The 22,719-nt window shown below is 48.5% G+C and overlaps 1 protein-coding gene across 1 annotated transcript in view; it reads left to right on the top strand.

Annotated features, from left to right (window-relative positions):
• CENPH (centromere protein H) overlaps positions 1-22,719 on the top strand; it is a 32,953-nt gene that overhangs the window by 7,955 nt on the left and 2,279 nt on the right. Inside the window, exons 2-8 of the mRNA XM_069749730.1 lie at positions 2,100-2,155; positions 3,595-3,655; positions 4,469-4,540; positions 5,694-5,750; positions 6,065-6,128; positions 14,459-14,510; positions 15,329-15,489. Of these exons, the coding sequence (XP_069605831.1) occupies positions 2,100-2,155; positions 3,595-3,655; positions 4,469-4,540; positions 5,694-5,750; positions 6,065-6,128; positions 14,459-14,510; positions 15,329-15,489 (523 nt within the window). The remainder of the gene's footprint in view (positions 1-2,099; positions 2,156-3,594; positions 3,656-4,468; positions 4,541-5,693; positions 5,751-6,064; positions 6,129-14,458; positions 14,511-15,328; positions 15,490-22,719) is intronic.

The raw sequence follows: 22,719 nt of genomic DNA on the forward strand, positions 1-22,719 counted from the left end.
ATTAGGGCAAAGAGACAACCTCCATATGCCGTCGTGGAAGGTTCCTAGAAACCGAATTAACGGTAAGAATAATTCTATTTTTTTTCTGGCTGTGTCTTTTAACTCTTTTTTACTTCTATAGGATTAGTATTGGATAGGTCTCTTTTTGACGCTTCTCCATTACTAACCGGACTTAATATCACCTTACAATCAAAGGTGACATTAACCCCTTATTACCCCATATGCCACCACTACAGGGCAGTGGGAAGAGAGAGGCTAAGTGCCGGAATTGGCGCATCTTAAAATGCACCATTTCTGGGGTGGCTGGGAGCTGGTATTTGTAGCCAGAGGGGGCCAATATTCATGGTCCCTCTCTAGGCTGTGGATGTCAGCCCGCAGCTGTCTGCGTAGCCTTTCTGGTTATAAATTATAGGGGGAACCCATGTCATTTTTTGGGAGGGGGGAGAGTCCCCCTGTTTTAATAGCAAGTAAAGGCTAAATATACAGCTGCGGGCTGATATTCATAGTCTGGGAAGCTCCATGGGTATTAACCCCTTCCCAGGCTATAAACATCGGTCCCCAGTCGCTGGCTTTCCCACTCTGGACATGAAAATTGTGCGGGAGCCCACGCAATTCCCATTTTTTTAAAATTAAGCATAATGCGTTAGGCCGGGGTAACACTTGCGAGAAACTCGCACGAGTCTCACACCTCAGTACCTGGCACTTGGGACCGGAGTGTGCGGCTGCATGTAGTTCTATGCAGCTGAACGCTCTGCTCCCAGTGCCGGGTATTGAGGTGTGAGACTCATGCGAGTTTCTCGCTAGTGTGACCCCGGCCTAATGCAGATTTTGTGTGTGTGTTTGTCTTTAACTCTTTATGTACCATTTTATTATGTTCATTACTAAACATCGGGCTTGGTATTACCGTATCTATATTTCTATCTATAGATCTATCTGTGTGTGTGTAAATATTCTTCAATGGAGTATGTAAATGAAGAGGTTGGACAAGAAATGACATCACAATTTTTTTTTTGTTCAATAATTAGATCTTTATTTAGCTTTCAATAACGCATACAAATCCGCATGAAAAAAACGCATCAAATCCGCACCTGCGTTTTCTGGCAAGAGAGGAAGAATCTGCACAGAAAATTCCACAGCACAGGCAAATCTGCAACGTGTGCACATACCCTAAGGACGGGATTTCCACATCATGTGCACAACAATTCAGGATTGTCATTGATTAACTTTTGCTTTAGTAATCACTTGCGTTTTTGGTTCACTTCCACGCAGAAAAAACGCTGCAGAAACGCAACAAATCCGCATCGTGGGCGCACAGCCTAACAAACAACATAAAACAACTAAAGTCCACGAGTGTGAACCCAGCCCAAGGGTTTAAGAGCAACGAGTTCTCCAGGATTTCGAAAAACATGGATGCATTTTTCCAAGAAGGGCGCCACACCTGCATACAGGTTGTGTCTGGTATTGCAGCACCTTTCCTTTTGAAGTAAATGGAGCAGGGCTGCAATAACTTACACAGCCTGTGTTTAGAAGTAAAATCAGCCATGTTTTTCTAATTCTGAAGAGCGCATTTAATGGGGTTACCCACTACTCTCACAACCCCTTCTCAATCCCTGTGTTTTCCCCTTGTAAAATAATAGCGCCCATACTCGCCTCTAGCGCCGTTCCAGCAGTGTGGGCATTGTGTGAGGACTCCAGAAGTGTGCGCTGCGGCTCGCTCAATTCTTCCAGAGGTATGTGATACCCCCAAAGGCAAGGTGAGAAAAGCCAGCGCTGATTGGCTGCAGGGATTGACTGACATAATGATGTCATGCCATCCCCGGGAGAGCCAGTGTCTGCATCAGAGGGGAGTATGACATTTTTTTTTTACAGGGGAGAAACATGGGGATTGAGAAGGAGTGGTCTGAGTAGAGGACAACCCCTTATAAGCACCCAACACTTGATGCATGGATGGCCATGGTGTAACCCCAGCAGCCATAATTTGGGTCTTTGGACCTGTGAGAATGTGCTGATCTCTGCTGTCGCTTCTTCATCTTCATGAGATCACTCCTAAAAACACAAGAGAAGTTACTGTATCAGTTCCTGTCTGTTTTTTCCCCCAGAGAACTGAAAAAATTGAAGCAGCAGAAGTTTGATCTGGAGACCAGGATTAGAGCAGGTATTGTGTGTGCACGGCAGCAGTTACACCGTATCACTGTATATACTCCGCAACGCCCTTCATATGCTTCTGCCACATTTACCTTCTCTGAATAAGGTTTGGGCATGATTTCCCAATTGTATGTTATTTCTGCTTCCTGTCAGTGAATGGAACATTCAGGTTTCCACCAAGAGACTGTGCAGACCAACACTTCAGTCATTCAATAGCATTCAGTCCGGCCATCCTGTGTTGTGACTCTGGGCCGATGCACTTATTACCCCGATTCCCTGCAAGAAACTAAGAAGAGGACAGAGACTTGTGATGCGGCTGCTGACCTGTTTGGTTCAGAGGATTTAGACTACCGGTTGATCACTGTCTGAGCTGTGGGAAGTGTTAGCCGTAAAACAATATATATCTTTTTTATTTTTAACTGACCGCTGTGTTCATTTGCCGGAAGCAGACATGTGCAGCATCCAAAGCACTGCCGATTCCTGAATTTGTGTATCAAAATATTAAATTAATATACCCATATGTTAAAAATGAATAAAAAAATCAACATGGGCAGCATGGTGGTTCAGTGGTTAGCACTGTTGCTTTGCAGCGCTGGGGTCCTGGGTTCAAATCCCACCAAGGACAACATCTGCAAGGAGTTTGTATGTTCTCTCCGTGTTTGCGTTGGTTTCCTCCGGGTTCTCCGGTTTCCTCCCACATTCCAAAGACATACTGATAGGGAATTTAGATTGTGAGCCCCATCAGGGACAGTGATGATAATATGTGCAAACTGTAAAGCGCTGCAGAATGTTAGTGCTATATAAAAATAAAGATTATATTTTGGTATTACTGTATCCATACTGACCTGAATGATTTGCAGCTGTTAGCCTCAACACGTGGGGATTGCCCGCTTTCTATTCAATCCCCACATGTGTTGAGGCTATCTAAAAGCCGCAAATGATGCAGACTTGAACATAATTTACGAGCACTCCCAGATGCTCAGATAACACCTGAGCATGTTCGGCTAAGGTGTTATCCGCGCACGTTCCCTCATCACTAATTAACACCAACGATCCTCTTGCGCCTGCCAGGTCTAGACACCTGTTATCTTGTGCTAAAGTTTGTTGATGACTGGCAATAAAACATTGGCATACTGAATATTGCAAAGGAATATTTAAGCGCTAAATCGCATTGCAAAGTCCCCCAAAAATTGTAAAATCAAATACTTAAAATGCTCAAATGTACACAGTAAAAAAATGACACCATAATTAAAAACATCACATGTTGAAAATGGGCTGGATCCTGAAAATATTGAATTGTTTTCTAGCATCTTGTATCCTGGATGTTTTGCCTCCTAAAGTCCCAGTCCTTCTGGGTGTCAGTTCTTTGGGGTCTTTGGTAGTTGTATGGCGGGATAGTGAATCTGATTGTGTACTATGGCCTCTATTTATTCTTTTTTTACTTTGCAGAGGAACTTTCAACTGATGATATCGCCCCAGAACACCTCACCATAGAAAAGCTGACTGAGATGTAAGCGATTTCCCTGCAGCCATTTGTGTTCTTACAGGACAACCCCCCCCCCCATGACTATATATACATACGTGTGTTGTAGAAGGACAAGCGCCGAGCACTACAGACTCCACTTACATCTCCAGCACTGCTAGGTTTACAGTGTAACTACTTCTGCATCGGAGGTCAGCGCTGCCAATTACATTGACCCCACATTTCTGCGTGAATAATATCTGCCAATCATGCGTGGGTCCCCGTGGGTGTTGGGTGGTAATGTCCTCTGCACCGCTTACCTCTGATTCTTTTCTGTAAATCCCTTTAATTTCTGGAGGAGGATAATGTGCATACTCAGAGCGTAAACGGACTCATTCTCGTGCAAAATGTAGGTTAGGGACATCAAACAATCGTCCCACCCCTTCTACTACATCATATGGGCGTCACGTGGCCAAAATTGACAGCCCCTCTGTAGCACTTGCATTCTTCATTCAGCTGTGGTATGATCAGACCATGTCCCTGTACGGTCAGACACTGCCATTACACCGTACCCAGCAGGGGCACATTTATAAGATTATCTCAGCACAGGAACATTTTGTGTAAACCCGTCCAATTGTGGAAATTATTATTATTCCAAGATCTAATGATTAAAATGATCTTTTGTTCGTGGTTAAACCCCTTTAAGACCATTCTATATTTTACAGAATAAAATATTTTCTGCTTATATAATTGTGATTTGAATATAGGCATAAAGGTTTGGGAATAATCAATTACCCATAGCAAAGATCAGGCCGATCATATAACTGACTGTTTTTTTTGTTTTTGTTTTTTTTAATACAGAATTGAAAAATTAAAAAATGAGATTAAAAAGGAGAAGGTTGCGCACCATAATAACTCGCTGTTACTACGAAGGCAAGTGTCATCTCTGCTCTGTCTGTCATTGCATTCACATATTGTGACCTAGAATTAAGTCAGTAAGCAAACGGGTAGAGCGATTATTTTTTTATTAGTGAGGTGGCCTTTCCCATGTTAATTAGTGATGGTATATCGTTGGCATATGCCATCACTATACTCATTGTGGAGTCGATTTTTCGAGCCCCCTGTGATGGTGTGGCGGGGCATCTCCTATTAAACTTTCCCCTGGACAAATGTTCTCTTGACCGCCTGACTATGGAGGGATATTCAACAAGCCCATTCCCTTCAAGGGGACAGAGCTGCAAAATCAGTGGGAGTCCCAGAAATCTGACCATCACCAACCATAAAGTGTTGGCCTACCCTATAGATTTGGCAATTTGGAGGAAGATTTTAACCAAAATCTGATAATTCTTTGTTGCTTTCACCTTCAGCCGTGCTGGGATACCAGGATACATCAGCATCATTAAAGATTGGCACAAGAGTCAGAACAGAATGACTGACAATTCAATTGAGGCTAAGGGTGCTTCCACGTTGCGTTTTTGTCACACGCTACTCTGTCCCAGCACAGCTTACGTGTGACCCTCTTCTCCCCCGCCCCTCAAAAAAAACACCTCACTTCAAATGCACATCAGCGTACATTCACCCTGTCGGCACTAGTCTATAGCCCCGTCAGTGCGTTACGGGGGGGAGTCTGCCATAAGCCCTGATGGGTCCACTGAAAGGGTGCTTTTACATGTTTCATTTTCTTGTATGGCTAATGTAGCTCTGCCCAGCTTGCTATGTGTAAGTGTGACTGTTGTTCATTATAAGGTTCGATATCTGCGCTTTACACAACCATGAAGAACTTGGTAAAGGGCATAACTGCATTAACTATGAAGTATCAAAACAAACATGGTAAATTGAATCATAACAAAGAATAAGGATGAAATATATTACAGTATAAGGATGAACTCACTTTGGGGATACAGAACGGAGGGTGGTCTCCTGCCCCGTACCTCGCCGCCCCATTTATCTATGAGCCCATGCATCGCAGTCTGTACTTAGACTGTCAGATACAGATGTCTGAATTCGGCCTTTACACTATTTACTTGTGTATTTTATTTTGCTTTTAATTATTGACATATTCATTACCAATTTATCTTTCCTACAGGCTGCAGATATACAATGCGATACGTAATAAGTTATCAGAGAAGACCCCAGAGTCCCAGTAAGTGTTACTGCCGGGCACTTCTGCTGCAGGGTCTGGGGGTTTTCTGTATTTGCAGGTTGGACTATTGAGACTATTCAGGTTGTGTATTTGCACTTGACCGATGTAATTAGATGGTAGATCTCCTAATCCTTTCTCCAGTGCTCAGTGTAAGGGAGGGCACATACAGTGTCGGCAGTGTATGGGATGGCCGCAGTGCTACTGGTTTACACACTGTACAGTATCCTAGTTTGCTGTTAGATGCAATAGAGAGCGGAGTACACTCTTTGCATTTTGGGAAATGCTGGATGGATGATTCTCGCCATGTTTTTTAGGATGATATACGAGACCATGAAGCACACTAGAGGTCTTTGTGATCAAATACAAGCGTTAAAGAAGGTAAGACATTACCAAGGAGCATCTGAGCTGTCCTAAGAGGTTTTTTGATATTTTCTGTCTAAAGTTGTATTGGGATGTTGCAATTGAGGCGCTCTAAAGTACCTGAGGTTTTCCATCGATTTGTCAGTTTTTGCCACGTTCCAGTTTTCAGCCTCAACATCTGAATGCCCCCTAACCCCTTAACGACCGCCTATACGCCTTTTCTCTATCGCCTCATTGGGGGTCACAGGAAACCATGGGTGTATGCTGCTGCCACTAGGAGGCTGACACTATGCAAATAAAAAGTTAGCTCCTCCTCTGTAGTGTACACCCCTACCGACAGGAAGAAGGATATTCAGTTTAGCTTAGTGTCAGTAGGAGGTGGACACGGGTCTTTCACTAGACCCTTATCTACCTCAATGTGCGTCGTTCCCTTTCAGCTGTCTGGCGGGATACAGGGTGAATAGTCACACCTGTAGTCCCATAATACGGACTATGAGTACGGCGTGTACTGCCACCCCGTATCCTCACAGGTCTGCCAGCAGGACCCCAGCCCTAACACAGAAGCGTGTTTAGGAGATCCTAACAGGTCCTAGCTCCGTCTCCCACCCGCTCGCCCACCAGAGCCTGTCGGCTGGAGGAGACGAGTACGTCCACCAACGGTCTTCATTCTGGACGTCCGACTCATTCCCTGGTTTATCAGGTACCTCTCTTTCCAGGGTTCTTCTGATCAGCCGACGTGGGATGAAGGAGGTGAGTATTTTAGCCCCCCTTTCCATGTTTGAGGTCACAGGGCCACTGCTTGTGCTGAAGTTCTCTGTGCGGAGGGTGGGGAGGGGGGGGTAGACTACGCAGACTGTTAGGCCGCAGCTTCTTCTATCCAGCCTGCGCTCCAGGTGCTTAGTCACCTTGCTGGACCGGCTCAGTTTCTGACCAGAGAAGCATTTTCCCAGGGGCATTGCTTCCCAGGCGGGGGTTAACTGCTACGCCAGCGCGGTAGTCTTTGCTGGCATCCGCGCTGCACCTTATATGATCTGCGGCCACCGGTTTCTAATTTAGGCCCCGGCTTCTTTCTGGGCCTAGTCCGGCGACGCGACTCCGCCCCCTCCTTCCTTCCTTCGGGCGGGCTTTTCTCCCGCTCGGCGAGCTCCGCCCACCGGCGCCATCTTTGTCCTCCCGGACCACTCGTTTAGCCCCGCCCACTCCTCCCAACATGGAGAGCGGCTCTCCTGCTGCGCTTAGCTCCTTCTTGGTCTCTCGGGCCGGGACGGGTTTTGCAGCCGGCTCAGCCCGCAACCAGCGCAATACAGGAACGCTGGGCTGAGTCTCCTCTTAGTCAGGCGAGGGTCTTTTCCAGCATGTTGGTCCATTTTGCTTATGGCGTGACAGGATTTACCCTCTGGGAGGTCCCTCACAGCTTGTCTTCCGAGGTTTTCCGTCAGTTTGGCTCCAACTTGAACCAATTATTAAGAAGGTCATCGGAGGGACGAGTTCGCTTCTTCCTCAAACTAAACCTCGTTGTTCTCCTGGGACCGCATGTGCTTTCCTTTATTTTATGAAAGCCTTTATCCTGGTCCTCCTTTTCTTCAAGACATTGGACAATCCTGCATTTTTGCGAGGGGCAAGTCCTTTTTCGTTTTATACCTTCCTTTCAGGCTCTCAACCACTTCCAGAGTCTGTGTCAGCAGTTTTGTACATTCTGTGGATCACCGGTTCAGTGCTCTGCCCTTACCTTGCCGAGGTTCTCCATAGCTCTGTCTATCATTCTTGATTCCCTTCCTTTCGTCCTGCTTGGACTCCTCCTTCGTAGCATTCGCTCATCACGCTACCGGGTCAGGGCGAGGTGCATCTATCCAGCTAAGGCCGCCCCTCCCCCTTTTCATTATATGGGCTCGGCGTAGAGAGGCCCTCCGGCCTCCAAATCAGCGTATACCCGCAAAATCCAGTCAGCAATGTTTAGATATCCGGGTCAGAGCAGAGCTCCTCCTTCCAGGTTTAAGGCGTACTCTACCTGGGCAGTGGGCGCCTCCCAGCGGTGCACATATAGGGCCTCTGCCTTGCACCTCTACAGACCGATAATCAGTCCTCCACATGTTCGCGAGACTTCCATGCCTAGCTTAGGCGTATGCCGGCTTAGGTAGGAAGACCTTGCAGGCGACGGTGGTCAGTTCCTCTGACCCAGATTGGAGTTGAATGCTGTTTCCCGCCCCAGGGACTGCTTTGGGACGTCCCATGGTTTCCTGTGTCCCCCAATGAGGCGATAGAGAAAACAGGATTTTTGGTTGCTTACCGTAAAATCTGTTTCTCGGAGCCTTCATTGAGGGACACAGCACCCTCCCAAGTTGAACAGCTGTTTATTGTGTTATACTGTTAACGTTTGAGTTATTTGAACACTCTTTGAGTGTTTGAAACTGTTAATCTGTAGAGCGCTGCGGAATTTCTTGGCGCTATATGAATAAAGTTTATTATTATTATTATTATCCTTTCTCTTTACACGTTGCTTCTCCTACTGCTTTCTCACTAACTGAATATCCTACTTCCTGTCGGAAGGGTGTATACTGCAGAGGAGGAGCTAACTTTTTTTTTATTTGCATAGTGTCAGCCTCCTAGTGGCAGCAGCATACACCCATGGTTTCCTGTGTCCCCCAATGAAGGCTCCGAGAAACAGATTTTACGGTAAGCAACCAAAAATCCTGTTTTCACGGCGGCAGTTAAGGGTACTTAAACCACAGCGCCGTTAATTAACGGCGCTGTGGAAAAAGTAAATAGCGCCCCCCAGAGTCCGATTTTCTCCAGGGTCTCGGCTGCCGGGGGTAGCCGAGACCCCAGAGAACATGATTCAGGTCGGTTTTTACCGACCCCGCTTTTGCGATCGCCGGTAATTAACCGTTTACCGGCGATCACAAAAAAAAAACGCGATTTCCCTTTTAATTTCTCTGTCCTCCGATGTGATCGCACATCAGAGGACAGAGAAAAGGGGTCCCAGATAGCCCCCCGATACTCACCTGTCTCCCCCCGGTGCTCCTCGCTCCTGATGGGCGCCGCCATCTTTTTCCGGCAAAAAAATGGCGGGTGCATGCGCTGTGCGCCCGCCGGCCGGCACCGGAAAGATCTTTGGGGTCTCGGCTGCCGGGGGTAGCCGAGACCCCAAAGAACATGATAGGGGTCGGTTTTACCGACCCCTGTTTTGCGATCGCCGGTAATTAACTGTTTACCGGTGACCGTTTTTTTTTTTTTGTTTTTTTTTTGCGATGTGTAATTCTCTGTCCTGATGTGATCGCACATCAGAAGACAGAAAAATAGGGGGATTCGGGGACCCTATTATACTCACTGGTGTCCCTGGGTCCTCCTGCATCCTTTGCCCGCCGGCGTCTTCATCTGGAAAGAAAATGGCGGGCGCAGTACGCCCGCCATCTGTCGCCTTCGGCCGGCAGGAGAAGAGCAGTTGGGGCTAAAATTAGGGTTAGGGCTAGGTTAGGGTTGGGGCTAAATTTAGGGTTAGGGTTGGGGCTAAATTTAGGGTTAGGGTTGGGGCTAAATTTAGGGTTAGGGTTGGGGCTAAATTTAGGGTTAGGCTTCTTTCACACTTACGTCGGTACGGGGCCGTCGCAATGCGTCGGCCCGACATACCGACGCACGTTGTAAAAATTGTGCACAACGTGGGCAGCGGATGTAGTTTTTCAACGCATCCGCTGCCCAATCTATGTCCTGGGGAGGAGGGGGCGGAGTTACGGCCACGCATGCGCGGTCGGAAATGGTGGACGCGACGTACCAAAAAAAGTTACATTGAACTTTTTTTTTTTGTGCCGACCGTCCGCCAAAACACAACTGATCCAGTGCACGACAGATGCAACGTGTGGCCATCCGTCGGCAATACAAGTCTATGGGCAAAAAACGCATCCTGCGGGCACATTTGCAGGATTATTATTATTATTTATTGTTATAGCGCCATTTGTTCCATGGCGCTTTACATGTGAGGAGGGGTATACATAATGAAAACAAGTACAATAATCTTAAACAATACAAGTCATAACTGGTACAGGAGGAATGAGGACCCTGCCCGTGAAGGCTCACAATCTACAAGGGATGGGTGAGAATACAGTAGGTGAGGGTAGAGATGGTCATGCAGCGGTTTGGTTGATCGGTGGTAACTGCAGGTTGTAGGCTTGTCTGAAGAGGTGGGTCTTCAGGTTCTTTTTGAAGGTTTCGATGGTAGGCGAGAGTCTGATGTGTTGTGGTAGAGGGTTCCAGAGTAGGGGTGATACGCGAGAGAAATCTTGTATACGATTGTGGGAAGAGGAGATAAGAGGGGAGTAGAGTAGGAGATCTTGTGAGGATCGGAGGTTGCGGGTAGGTAAGTACCGGGAGACGAGGTCACAGATGTATGGAGGAGACAGGTTGTGGATGGCTTTGAACGTCATGGTTAGGGTTTTGTAGTGGAGTCTCTGGGCAATGGGGAGCCAGTGAAGGGATTGACAGAGGGGAGAGGCCGGGGAATAGCGGGGGGACAGGTGGATTAGTCGGGCAGCAGAGTTTAGAATAGATTGGAGGGGTGCGAGAGTGTTAGAGGGGAGGCGACAGAGCAGGAGGTTGCAGTAGTCAAGGCAAGAGATGATGAGGGCATGGACTAGGGTTTTTGCAGATTCATGGTTGAGGAATGAACGGATTCGTGAAATATTTTTGAGTTGAAGTCGGCAGGAAGTGGAAAGGGCTTGGATATGTGGTTTGAAGGAGAGATCAGCGTCAAGGATTACCCCGAGGCAGCGAGCTTGTGGGACTGGGGAGAGTGGGCAGCCATTTACTGTAATGGATAGGTTCGTTGGGGGGGTCGCGTGAGATGGGGGAAAGATGATGAATTCTGTTTTGTCCATGTTAAGTTTCAGAAATCTAGCGGAGAAGAAGGATGAAATAATGGACAGACATTGAGGGATTCTGGTTAGAAGGGAGGCGATATCTGGTCCAGAGATGTAGATCTGTGTGTCGTCAGCATAGAGGTGATACTGAAAGCCATGAGATTCTATGAGTTGTCCCTGGCCCATGGTGTAAATGGAGAAGAGCAAGGGCCCAAGGACTGAACCTTGTGGGACTCCGACAGATAGGGGGCGAGGTGAGGAGGTGGGGTGTGAGTGGGAGACGCTGAATGTCCGGTCTGTTAGGTATGATGAGATCCAGGATAGGGCCAAGTCTGCGATGCCAAGGGATGAGAGGGTTTGTAATAATAGGGAATGGTCCACTGTGTCAAAGGCAGCCGACAGGTCGAGGAGGAGGAGGACAGAGTAGTGTCGCTTGCTCTTGGCGGTTAAGAGGTCATTGGTGACTTTAGTTAGGGCAGTTTCGGTGGAATGGTGTGACCGGAAGCCAGATTGTAGGCGGTCAAAGAGGGAGCAAGAAGAGAGATGGGAGGACAGTTCAAGGTAGACGTGTTGTTCCAGTAGTTTTGAGGCATAGGGGAGAAGTGATATAGGGCGATAGCTAGATACAGAGGATGGGTCAAGCAGGATCCGTTTTTTGTCCAAAACGACGGATTGCGACGGATGCCAAATGACGCAAGTGTGAAAGTAGCCTTAGGGTTGGGGCTAAAGTTAGGGCTAAATTTAGGGTTGGGGCTAAATTTAGGGCTAGGGTTGGGGCTAAAGTTAGGGCTAGGGTTGCGGCTAAAGTTAGGGTTAGAGTTGGGGTTAGGGTTTGGATTAGGGTTGGTATTAGGGTTAGGGTTGGCATTAGGGTTAGGGTTGGCATTATGATTACGCTTGGGATTAGGGTTAGGTTTGGGATTAGGGTTGGGATTAGGGGTGTATTGGGATTAGGGTTAAGGTACCGTCACATTTAGCCACGCTGCTGCGATCTAGACAACGATGCCGATCGCTGCTGCGTCGCTGTGTGGTCGCTGGAGAGCTGTCACACAGACAGCTCTCCAGCGACCAACGATGCCGGTCCCCTGGTAACCAGGGTAAACATTGGGTTACTAAGTGCAGGGCCGCACTTAGTAACCCGATGTTTACCCTGGTTACCAGTGTAAATGTAAATAAAAAAACAAACACTACATGCTTACATTCCGGTGTCTGTCCCCCGGCGTTCTGCTTCCCTGGGTTACCCCCATATATGGGGCATCAGCGTACTCGGGATAAATTGGACAACAACGTTAGTGGTCCAATTTCTCCTGTTACCCTTGTGAAAATAAAAACTTGGGGGCTACAATATCTTTTTTGTGGAAAAAAAAAATATTTTTTATTTTCACGACTCTGCATTATAAACTTCTGTGAAGCACTTGGGCATTCAAAGTTCTCACCACACATCTAGATAAGTTCCTTGGGGGGTCTAGTTTCCAAAATGGGGTCACTTGTGGGGGTTTCTACTGTTTAGGTATATCAGGGGCTCTCCAAACGCAACATGGCGTCCGATCTCAATTCCAGCCAATTCTGCATTGAAAAAGTCAAACGGCGCTCCTTCTCTTCCAAGCTCTGCGGTGCGCCCAAACAGTGGTTTACCCTCACATGTGGTATCGACGTATTCAGGAGAAATTGCATAACAAAATTTATGGTTACATTTCTGTTTTTACACTTGTGAAAATAAAAAAAAAAATGGTTCTGAAATAGAATGTTTGCAAAAAAAAGTTAAATGTTCATTTTTTCCTTCTTGGGCTAAATGTAGCGGGACGAAAGAGACCGAAAAGCCCTCTACTTAAAGGAAGTACATAGTGGATGCTTTCCTGAAACGGAAAGTACTTGCAAGCAGCATAATACAAAGAATAGCAGGTTTACCCAGAATCCTTTGCAGTAGGCGGAGCTATGCAAATCATCTCTTTCCACCACTGTCTAATCCACAGCGCTTGGAACCGCCAAGCGTGCAATGCTGCGGATTAGTTTCTAAATTTACACAGCCACCCAATTCCTACCTGTGGACACGTGTTTCGGGCTTTAGGCCCTCATCAGCACAGGGCTGGAATTGGTTGGCTGTATGGAGTGGGGCTCGGTGAGCAAGCGATACATATATGCTAGCCACCTTAGGGAGAGACCCAAGTTGGGCTAAATGTAGCGGGACGAAAGAGACCGAAAAGCCCTCTACTTAAAGGAAATACATAGTGGATGCTTTCCTGAAACGGAAAGTACTTGCAAGCAGCATAATACAAAGAATAGCAGGTTTACCCAACTTGGGTCTCTCCCTAAGGTGAGCATATATGTATCGCTTGCTCACCGAGCCCCACTCCATACAGCCAACCAATTCCAGCGCTGTGCTGATGAGGGCCTAAAGCCCGAAACACGTGTTCACAGGTAGGAATTGGTTGGCTGTGTAAATTTAGAAACTAATCCGCAGCATTGCACGCTTGGCAGTTCCAAGCGCTGTTTGAAAATTGCAAAATTTTAAAAATTTTCGCCATATTTCCGTTTTTTTCATAAATAATCGCAAGTAATATCGAAGAAATGTTACCACTAACATGAAGTACAATATGTCACGAAAAAACAATCTCAGAATCAGTGGGATCTGTTAAAGCGTTCCAGAGTTATAACCTCATAATGTGACAGTGGTCAGAATTGTAAAAATTGGCTCGGTCATTGAGTACCAAATTGACTCTGTCACTAAGGGGTTAATATACTGGCCAGATGGCAGGTTTATGAAACCGAAACGAACAACCTCTAGGGACTGGGTTTTGTAGATAGGTTTTGGAAAATTTATTTTTCTGTTATGATTGCACAGGAAAACATTCTGATCAGAGTGGCATCTGTTTGGTTTTTTTTTTTTCGGTGGTGGAGAGGGAAAAAAAAAAATCACCACCCTCCCCATTCTGTCAGTCTTTGATAATCGGACCACATTTGGATGTCATCCTAGTGTGGTCCAATGTTTTTCACAGGCCCATCGACTTGTTTTGAGTTTGATCCGACACTCTGATGAAAATCGGACATGTCTGTTTTTTTTTTTTTTTTTTTTTTTATTTCTTTTTATTTTGTTTTTTTTACAAGAAAAATTTGTACATGTGCACAGCCCCATAAAATATCATAAGCATGAGTGCGATCCGTGAAAACCACAAGTAACACTCGTCCGATAGTCGTGTGCACAAGACCGATGTCAGTGACTCCAGGGATTTCCATGTATTCTATAGAAGTTGCACTGAGTTCTTTCTAACAAACCTTATGTCGTTCTGCTCAGCTTTTCCTTCTCTATACTGTGTTGTCCATCGTGACAGGTTTCCTCTAATTAATGTAAACCTATATTGGCCCCCAATTCTCAGCTTTCCTGCACGGGTCCCCTGGGTACTCAGGTCATGTCACACAAGTATTCTCACCCCATTTCATTAATGCTATATATTGTACTTGTCGAGAGTTGACTGGATTTTTTTTTCTTTTTTCTTGAAGGAGTCTCGCATGTTAGCAGAACAGATGATTGACATCAGACATCAGAGGATGCGTAAGCTGCTTTTATTTTGCGTGTTTTGTTATGCTGCTTCTTGAGTCTAATGCCTTTTTATTATTATTATTATTATTATTATTCTCGATGTAGTTTACACTTGAATTACTTGTGTTCAGTATTTTTCTTTTCTCACCAGCACTATGGGACTGCTGGCCCTCATGTCCCCATAAAACCCATACCCAAATAAACACACTGGAGACAGTTTTTTTAACGGTGGAATAAAAATGGCCGTGCGGTTTTATTCAGGGTTACATAAATACCTTAAAATTATTTCCAATAAATAAACTTCCATGTAACATATTTCAAATTCTCCAAATTTCCAAATGTCCAAATCCACCCATACATGGGTGATTTTTTTCCCCACAATTAAAACCAACACGACAGGAGGAACGACGCATAAAGGGATGAAGGGTGGGCTCTTCTTTGCTCTTGCGCCAGCAACTGAGGTAATTAGAACTGCCAGTCAGATTATATATTTGACAAAAAAAAAACGCCAAACACTCTCTCCACCAATGAAAATGCGGCAAGCTTGCCGCTCAAAAAACTGGCTAGAACCAGACCGTCACAAATCTACCACAGATTCTGACTTTGAAGTGACATAAAATTGACTCATAAATAAAACTCATTAAAATCAACCCGCTTTATTGCTTGGTAGCTTGAGCGGGGGGGGGGCTTACATTAGCTTGATATAAGACACTGAGATTAGGACCCTGTTGCCAGAGCTGCATGTCCAATCCCCTATCCCGGTATAATATCTCCCTCTACAATTGCCCCCTCTTCACATTAACAGTTTCACTTTCTTTTATTATCTGCAGAACTTAAAGAGACCTGCACCACATTGATGGCAGAGCTCCGAGTTATGAAGGAAGAGCAGAACAATGACCTTGCTCAGCTGGATAACCCCGAATTTAAGAAAACACGTGATTATATTAAAAAGGAAACTGACACAGTGACCGTGCTTCAGAATGTTTTCCAGGTAAATGTGGTGTATTTTTAATCATATTAATATGTCGCTTCAGAAGACTGTTGAAAGAAAGCTTAAAACTGTTGTCTCTGTTGGGCCATGTGGTCAGAATAGGGGTCTCATCCACTGAAGCCCCTGCTTTTGAAATTGCGGTAGAGAGATGCGAAACAAACAGCATCTGTTCACTGTAACCACGTTCTGTAGTTACTCTGTCGCCTCATTGGGGGACACAGGACCATGGGTGTTATGCTGCTGTCCACTAGGAGGCGACACTATGCATAATCTGAAAAAGATTAACCGTGGCTCCTCCTCTGCAGTATACACCCCTGGATGGCGTCGGCCTTCTCCAGTTTTTGCTTAGTGTCGCATAGGAGGCACACCTAAAACATCTTTTTTTTTTCCGACGGAACTACAGATGAAGAAAAGTGAGTCTGTGAGACTTCTGGCATGGCTCCTTCCTCGGCCCCCTATTACGGGGTGCCCGCTTGAAGTCGAGATGGCTATTCCCCATGTCGCTCCTTCCCCAGTCCCTCTGATGCTGGTTCGAAGTCGAGATCCCCCTCCTTCCCCAATTCATTTTGGTTTCTGGGTTGAGGTCGAGGCGAGGATAAAGCCCCCTGATGGTGACAGCAGCACCCTTCCTAATCCCCCTTTGGGGGCATTAGGTTGAGACGCCTCAGGTAGGGCCTGTACAGGCAGCACTCTGCAGCTCCCAGCATTGGGCCAGCACACTGCGCCTGCATCCAGGGACCCCAGCTCAGCTGCGGGCTCCTGTCGGGGCTGGGGGGAGTGCAGGCAGGCATGGCACAATAGAGACACAGGGCTCCCTGCGTCCCCTGTTACCAGCTCTATACTGCCTCAGGGGGACCCCTCACCGGGCTCCTCTTCCGCTTGTAGCCCCAACGCCATCCTGCCTTTAAATCCGGGGGGGTGGGGGAGGGAGAAGGCCGGTTCAGATCCCACCCCCTCCCGGACTTTTGCGCCGGCCTGGAGCCTTTCTGGGCATCAGGCATCTAAATTAGGCCGCGGCTTCGGCCTAGCTGAAGCTGCCGCCTCCTCTCTGACCCGCCCCCGGATGACAAATATGACACTCTACAGTGTCATAGAGGGAGTGGATCGAGACAGAAAGGGGTGCGTTTTTACACAGCTCTGCCTCCCATTTTCAGCTCTCCTCCCCCTTCCTCTTCTTCTTGGCAGCCATTTCTGCTGCAGCACAAGGATTAACCCTGTATCTCCCGGTCAGCAGGACCAGGCCAGCCAGTCTCCGGGGGGTACAGGACTGTAGATCTTCGGTGCTGGCCCTAGGGGCAAACTGGTGGGTAAGATAACAGCTGGGTTTTTTTTTTTACTTGGCTGTGAATCCATATTCCCTATAAGGCTCCCCTATAGGTTCTTCTGCATAGCTACCCCTGTAGGGTCCTCTGCATAGCCAGCCCTTCTGCACTCTGTGCACTATGCCGGGCTCAAGGTCCAAGAGAACCAGGCAGGACTGCTATTATGCATTCTGCACAGCCTGCAGGACCGCTCTCCCCAGTGGCAGCAAGTACCCACACTGTCAGGACTGCATCCAGACTACTGTGTCAGAGCCCCAAGAAGCCCCTGCCAATGCTTCGGTGTCTAATGCCACGTCGGAATGGGTCACTCAGATGTCGTAATCTATGACGCAGTCTATAGATAACCAAACCTCCACATTGCTACAGGCTCTGCAGAGTCATGCCTCGGCTATGACCGTTACCCAGCAAAGGGAGAGCTTGACTCAGGAACAGGACGACCCTGGCACATCCACGTCTAGGTCAGGACGCAAGCGGACCCATAGGTCAAGTCCATCTGTGTCATCCCATAGCACACGGTCATCCCCTTCTAGGGCGAGACACCGTAGTTCCAGGTCATCTAGACCAGGGGTCCCCAACTCCAGTCCTCAAGGCCCACCAACATGTCATGTTTTCAGGATTTCCTTTGTCTTGCCCAGGTAATAATTGCATCACCTGTGCAATGCAAAGGAAATCCTGAAAACATGACCTGTTGGTGGGCCTTGAGGACTGGAGTTGGGGACCTCTGATCTAGACCGTCCGCTTCCAGGGGCAGACAATGCAGATCTCCGCAATCCCCGACCAGAAACGGCCTCCGCCCCAGCTCACCCAGCAGGGGACGCCTCAGTGATACACAGGATTCAGAAGGCATCTGTGACTCCGACTCCGACAAGGAAACGAAGGGGTCCCTGATCCCAATCCCTCCTAGCAATACAGCGCTAGTTGAGGACATCTCTTCCATCCATTGGGTGCTGGACATTTCTGATCCGCCACGAGAGGCCCCAGAACACAAGATTTCCTTTGAAGGACTTCTGAAGCTGCCTAAGGTTTTCTCTAACTACCCAGAGTTTAAGGCGATCCTTAAAAGCAGCTCTCACAACCTGAGAAAATACTCGCTAATCGCAAATATCTTGAGGCGCGGTACCCCTTCCCGCAGAAGGACACCAAGGAATGGACAGATCCACCCGAAGTGGACCCCCCAGGCTCTAGGCTAGCAGCACAGACCCTCCTTTCACTGCCAGATAGCTCAACCCTCAGGGACGCAGCAGACCGGCAGGTAGAACCCATTTTCTCGTTGAATTTGAGGCTGCAGGGGCATCCCTGGCTCCCGCATTCGCTTCAGTTTGGGCTGCCAAGGCCATTCTGGCCTGGGCCAAAAATTTACAAGCTGGCCTCCAAGCATCCGCTCCTGAGCTGTCGGACCAAGCGGTTCAAATAGCAGTTGTAGCAGATTACATGCTTTATGCAGCTCTGGATTCAGCAAGGGGTGTAGCGAGGATAACATCAAACGCCATCACAATTCGGCGTATCCTCTGGCTGCGGGAATGGAAAGCGGACGCAGCCTCAAAGAAGTCCCTCACGCACCTCCCCTATCTCAGTGGGCGACTTTTCAGTGAACAGTTGGATACGATGATATCCAACGCCACCGGGGGGTATACTTACGTATACGTACGTATACGTACGGATATACGTACCTCTTCCCGAACTGAAACCTAAGTGCACTTACAAGAAGCGTATCCAAACTCGATTCCGATCCTTTCGGACCTCTTCGGGCTGGTCCGTCTCGCGTCCAGCACAAAATCGTAACAGTTCCCCACGCAGGAACAACTCACGATCGACGCAAAGGTCGGACAAGACTTGGCAGTCAAAAGCAGGCCAGTCTAAAGGTACCGTCACACTAGACGATATCGCTAGCGATCCGTGATGTTGCAGCGTCCTGGCTAGCGATATCGTCCAGTGTGACAGGCAGCAGCGATCAGGCCCCTGCTGTGATATCGCTGGTCGGGGAAGAAAGTCCAGAACTTTGTTTCGTCGCTGGATCTCCCGCTGACATCGCTGAATCGGCGTGTGTGACGCCGATTCAGCGATGTCTTCGCTGGTAACCAGGGTAAACATCGGGTTACTAAGCGCAGGGCCACGCTTAGTAACCCGATGTTTACCCTGGTTACCATCGTTAAAGTAAAAAAAACAACCACTACATACTTACCTACCGCTGTCTGTCCCCGGCGCTGTGCTTCTCTGCTCTGGCTGTGAGCACAGCGGCCGGAAAGCAGAGCGGTGACGTCACCGCTCTGCTTTCCGGCTGCCCGGCGCTCACAGCCAGAGCAGAGAAGCACAGCGCCGGGGACAGACAGCGGTAGGTAAGTATGTAGTGGTTGTTTTTTTTTACTTTAACAATGGTAACCAGGGTAAACATCGGTTTACTAAGCGTGGCCCTGCGCTTAGTAACCCGATGTTTACCCTCGTTACCGGGGACCTCGGGATCGTTGGTCGCTGGAGAGCGGTCTGTGTGACAGCTCTCCAGCGACCAAACAGCGACGCTGCAGCAATCCAGATCGTTGTCGGTATCGCTGCAGCATCGCTTAGTGTGACGGTACCTTAAGCCCAGAGGAGGAAAATATCAGACTTTCTCCTCATCATGACTCAAGGACTCCGGAAGACACCACACCCATAGGCGGCCGACTTTTGCTCTTTCATCAAGTCTGGCTGCCAATTACAGAAGACGGGTGGGTCAGGGAACCAGTGTCTTCCGGATACAAGAGAGTTCACCTCCAACCCACAGGACCGATTCTTCCTCTCTGTCCCCCCAAAACCATCAGCCAAGACTCGTGCCTTCCACCAAGCGGTCTCCTCGCTTTTTCAAGCAGGAGTCATAGTACCTGTTCACACGGCCGAGCGCTTCCGAGGGTTCTACTCCAATCTATTCGTAGTTCCCAAGAAAGGAGGCAGCGTATGGCCCATACTGGACCTAAAACGCTTAACAAATATGTACGGGTCTGTCACTTCTGCATGGAGTCCCTTCGGTCCATCATGGAGAAGGGAGAATATCTCACCTCCATAGACATACAAGACACATACCTGCATATACCTATTGCACCCGCCCATCAGAGATTTCTCAGATTCACTATTCACCAGGACCACTACCAGTTCGTGGCTATCACGTTCGGACTTGCCACGGCTCCCAGAGTGTTTACCAAAGTCATGGCAGCCATCATGGACGTCCTGCACTCCAGAGGCATAGTAGTCGTTCCATACTTGGACGATCTACTTATCAAGGCTACCACCCTCAAGAACTGCGAGCTCAGCGTCTCAATCACAACCGACACTCTGAGTCGCATAGGCTGGTTAGTCAGCCTATAAAAGTCATCACCAACCCCGGGTCAGTCTCTGACCTTCCTGGGAATGCTATTCAACACCTCCAGGGGTCTAGTGCTCCTTCCCAAGGACAAGGCACTGGCTCTCCGCCTAGGAGTTCGCACCCTCTGCAAACCCCCTCGATCTCTCCAGTTTGCCAAGAGAGTCCTCGGCAGGATGGGGGCAGCAATAGAAGCGGTCCCATTAGCCCAGATTCACCTCAGGCCTCTCCAACTAGCCATCTCAAGTCCTGAGACAGGAATCTCTTTTCTCTCGACAGGGAGTTCCAGCTAACGTCGTCAACCAGGAGGTCCCTGCACTGGTTGCTCAAGCCAACCTCGCTAGCAAAGGGGAAATCCTTTCTCACAGGTCAATGGAAGGTTTTGACCACCGATGCGAGCCTGACGGGTTGGGGTGCACCTACACCACAGGGCAAGTGGTCCCCAGTGGAAGCGGCCATGCCCATCAACATCCTGGAAATTAGTGCCATCCTCCTGGTATTGAGGGCCTTCCATCACTTACTGGCAGCCTCTCGCATCGGAATACAGTTGGACAATGCCACGGCCATGGCATATGTGAATCGCCAAGGGGGGACCCGCAGCACCCAGGCGATGCGAGAAGTGTCTCACATCCTCCACTGGGCGGAGGACACAGGGTCGGTTCTCTCGGCGGTCCACTTTCTGGGTGTGGACAACTGGGAAGCAGACCTCCTCAGCTGACAAGGAATAGACTCGGGAGAGTGGTCTCTCCATCCCGAAATTTTTTGCCAGATCTGCCATCGCTGGCGGATGTGGACCTAATGGCATCCCACTTCAATGCCAAGGTCTCCAACTTCATGGCCAGAACACACGATCCGCGGTCGCTCGGAGCAGACTCTTTGGTTCAGGACTGGACCCCTGTTCCAGCTTCTGTACGTTTTTCCTCCTCTCCCCCCTGATATCCAGAGTGGCGAGGAAGATCAAGCAAGAGGGAGTTCCAACCATCCTAATCGCACCGGATTGGCCCAGACGTACATGGTACGCCAACATCGTACAACTTACAGCAGACGCCCCCTGGCTCCTCCCCGACCGCCTGGATCTTCTATCACAAGGCCCGTTCTACCACCAGAACTCAGGGGTCCTCAATTTGACGGCGTGGCCCTTGAAACCTGGGTTCTAACCCAGGCAGGGCTTTCGCCGGACGTCATTAGGACCATGATCAGGGCACGGAAGCCAGCCTCTGCCAAGATCTATTACCGTACCTGGAAAGCTTTCTTTACCTGATGCGAATCTCGTGGCCAGACCCCATTCCCTTATTCCCTCCCCAAACTACTTGGGTTTTCTCCAATCGGGTCTGGAGGCCAGGATGTCCCTGGGCTCGCTTAAGAGCCAGGTGTCGGCCCTCTCAGTGCTTTTTCAAAGGCGCATTGCTACCAAGCCGCAAGTAAGGACATTCCTTCAGGGGGTTTCCCGATTGGTCCCCCCCCCTACAAACGGCCACTAGAACGTGGGACCCCAACCTGGTCCTGACAGCATTGCAGGAACCACCCTTTGAACCCCTTAAGGAGGTCCCGCTCCGCCTTCTATCCAAGAAGGTGGTTTTCCTGGTGGCAATCACCTCGCTACGCAGGGTGTCTGAACTGACAGAACTCTCCTGCAGACGTCCCTTTCTAGCTTTTCACCAGGACAAGGTAGTCCTTCGTACGGTCCCAACCTTCCTTCCGAAGGTTGTGTCCAACTTCCACCTTAATGAGGAAATTTCTCTGCCTTCCCTTTGTCCGGTCCCGGTTCATAGAGTGGAGAAGGCTCTGCATACGCTTGACCTTGTCAGGGCATTGCGTATATGTGTCTAGGACTGTGTACTTCCGGAGGTCTGATACTGTTTTCCTTCTTCTGGAAGGCGGCTGCAAGGGTCTGCCAGCTTCCAAAGCTACCCTTGCCAGGTGGATCAAATCCACCATACAAGAGGCCTACCGCCTTAAAAATTCTCCTCCTCCAGCCGGTATTACAGCACACGGACAGTAAGGGCCTCCTGGGCCATTCGGCACCAGGCTGCGGCACAACAAGTGTGTAAGGCGGCCACTTGGACTAGCCTACACACGTTTACTAAACACTACAGAGTTCATACTCAGTCCTCAGCGGACGTGAGCTTGAGTAAATGTGTTCTGCAGGTGGCGGTGGCCCAAGTGTAAGGGCCTGTCTACACAATATTCGTCCATTGCTTCCCACCCAGGGACTGCTTTGGGATGTCCCATGGTCCTGTGTCCCCCAATGAGGCGACAGAGTAAAGGAGATTTTTGTGTACTCATCGTAAAATCTTTCTCTTAGCCTCTAATTGGGGGACACAGCTCCCACCCTGTTGCCCTTTCCGGGACGTTGTTACTGTTGAGTTCTCATATTGTTTTCTTGAGCTCGTACATAAGTTACCTTCTTATAGGCATGGTTGTTACTCATGTTAAGTACCTCCTAATGATTTTGCACAAAACTGGAGAAGGCTGACGCCGTCCAGGGGTGTATACTGCAGAGGAGGAGCCACGGTTAATCTTTTTCAGATTATGCATATTGTCGCCTCCTAGTGGACAGTAGCATAACACCCATGG

This window comes from Ranitomeya imitator, chromosome 1 (assembly GCF_032444005.1).
Source record: "Ranitomeya imitator isolate aRanImi1 chromosome 1, aRanImi1.pri, whole genome shotgun sequence".
In the NCBI taxonomy this organism is placed as follows: domain Eukaryota; kingdom Metazoa; phylum Chordata; class Amphibia; order Anura; family Dendrobatidae; genus Ranitomeya; species Ranitomeya imitator.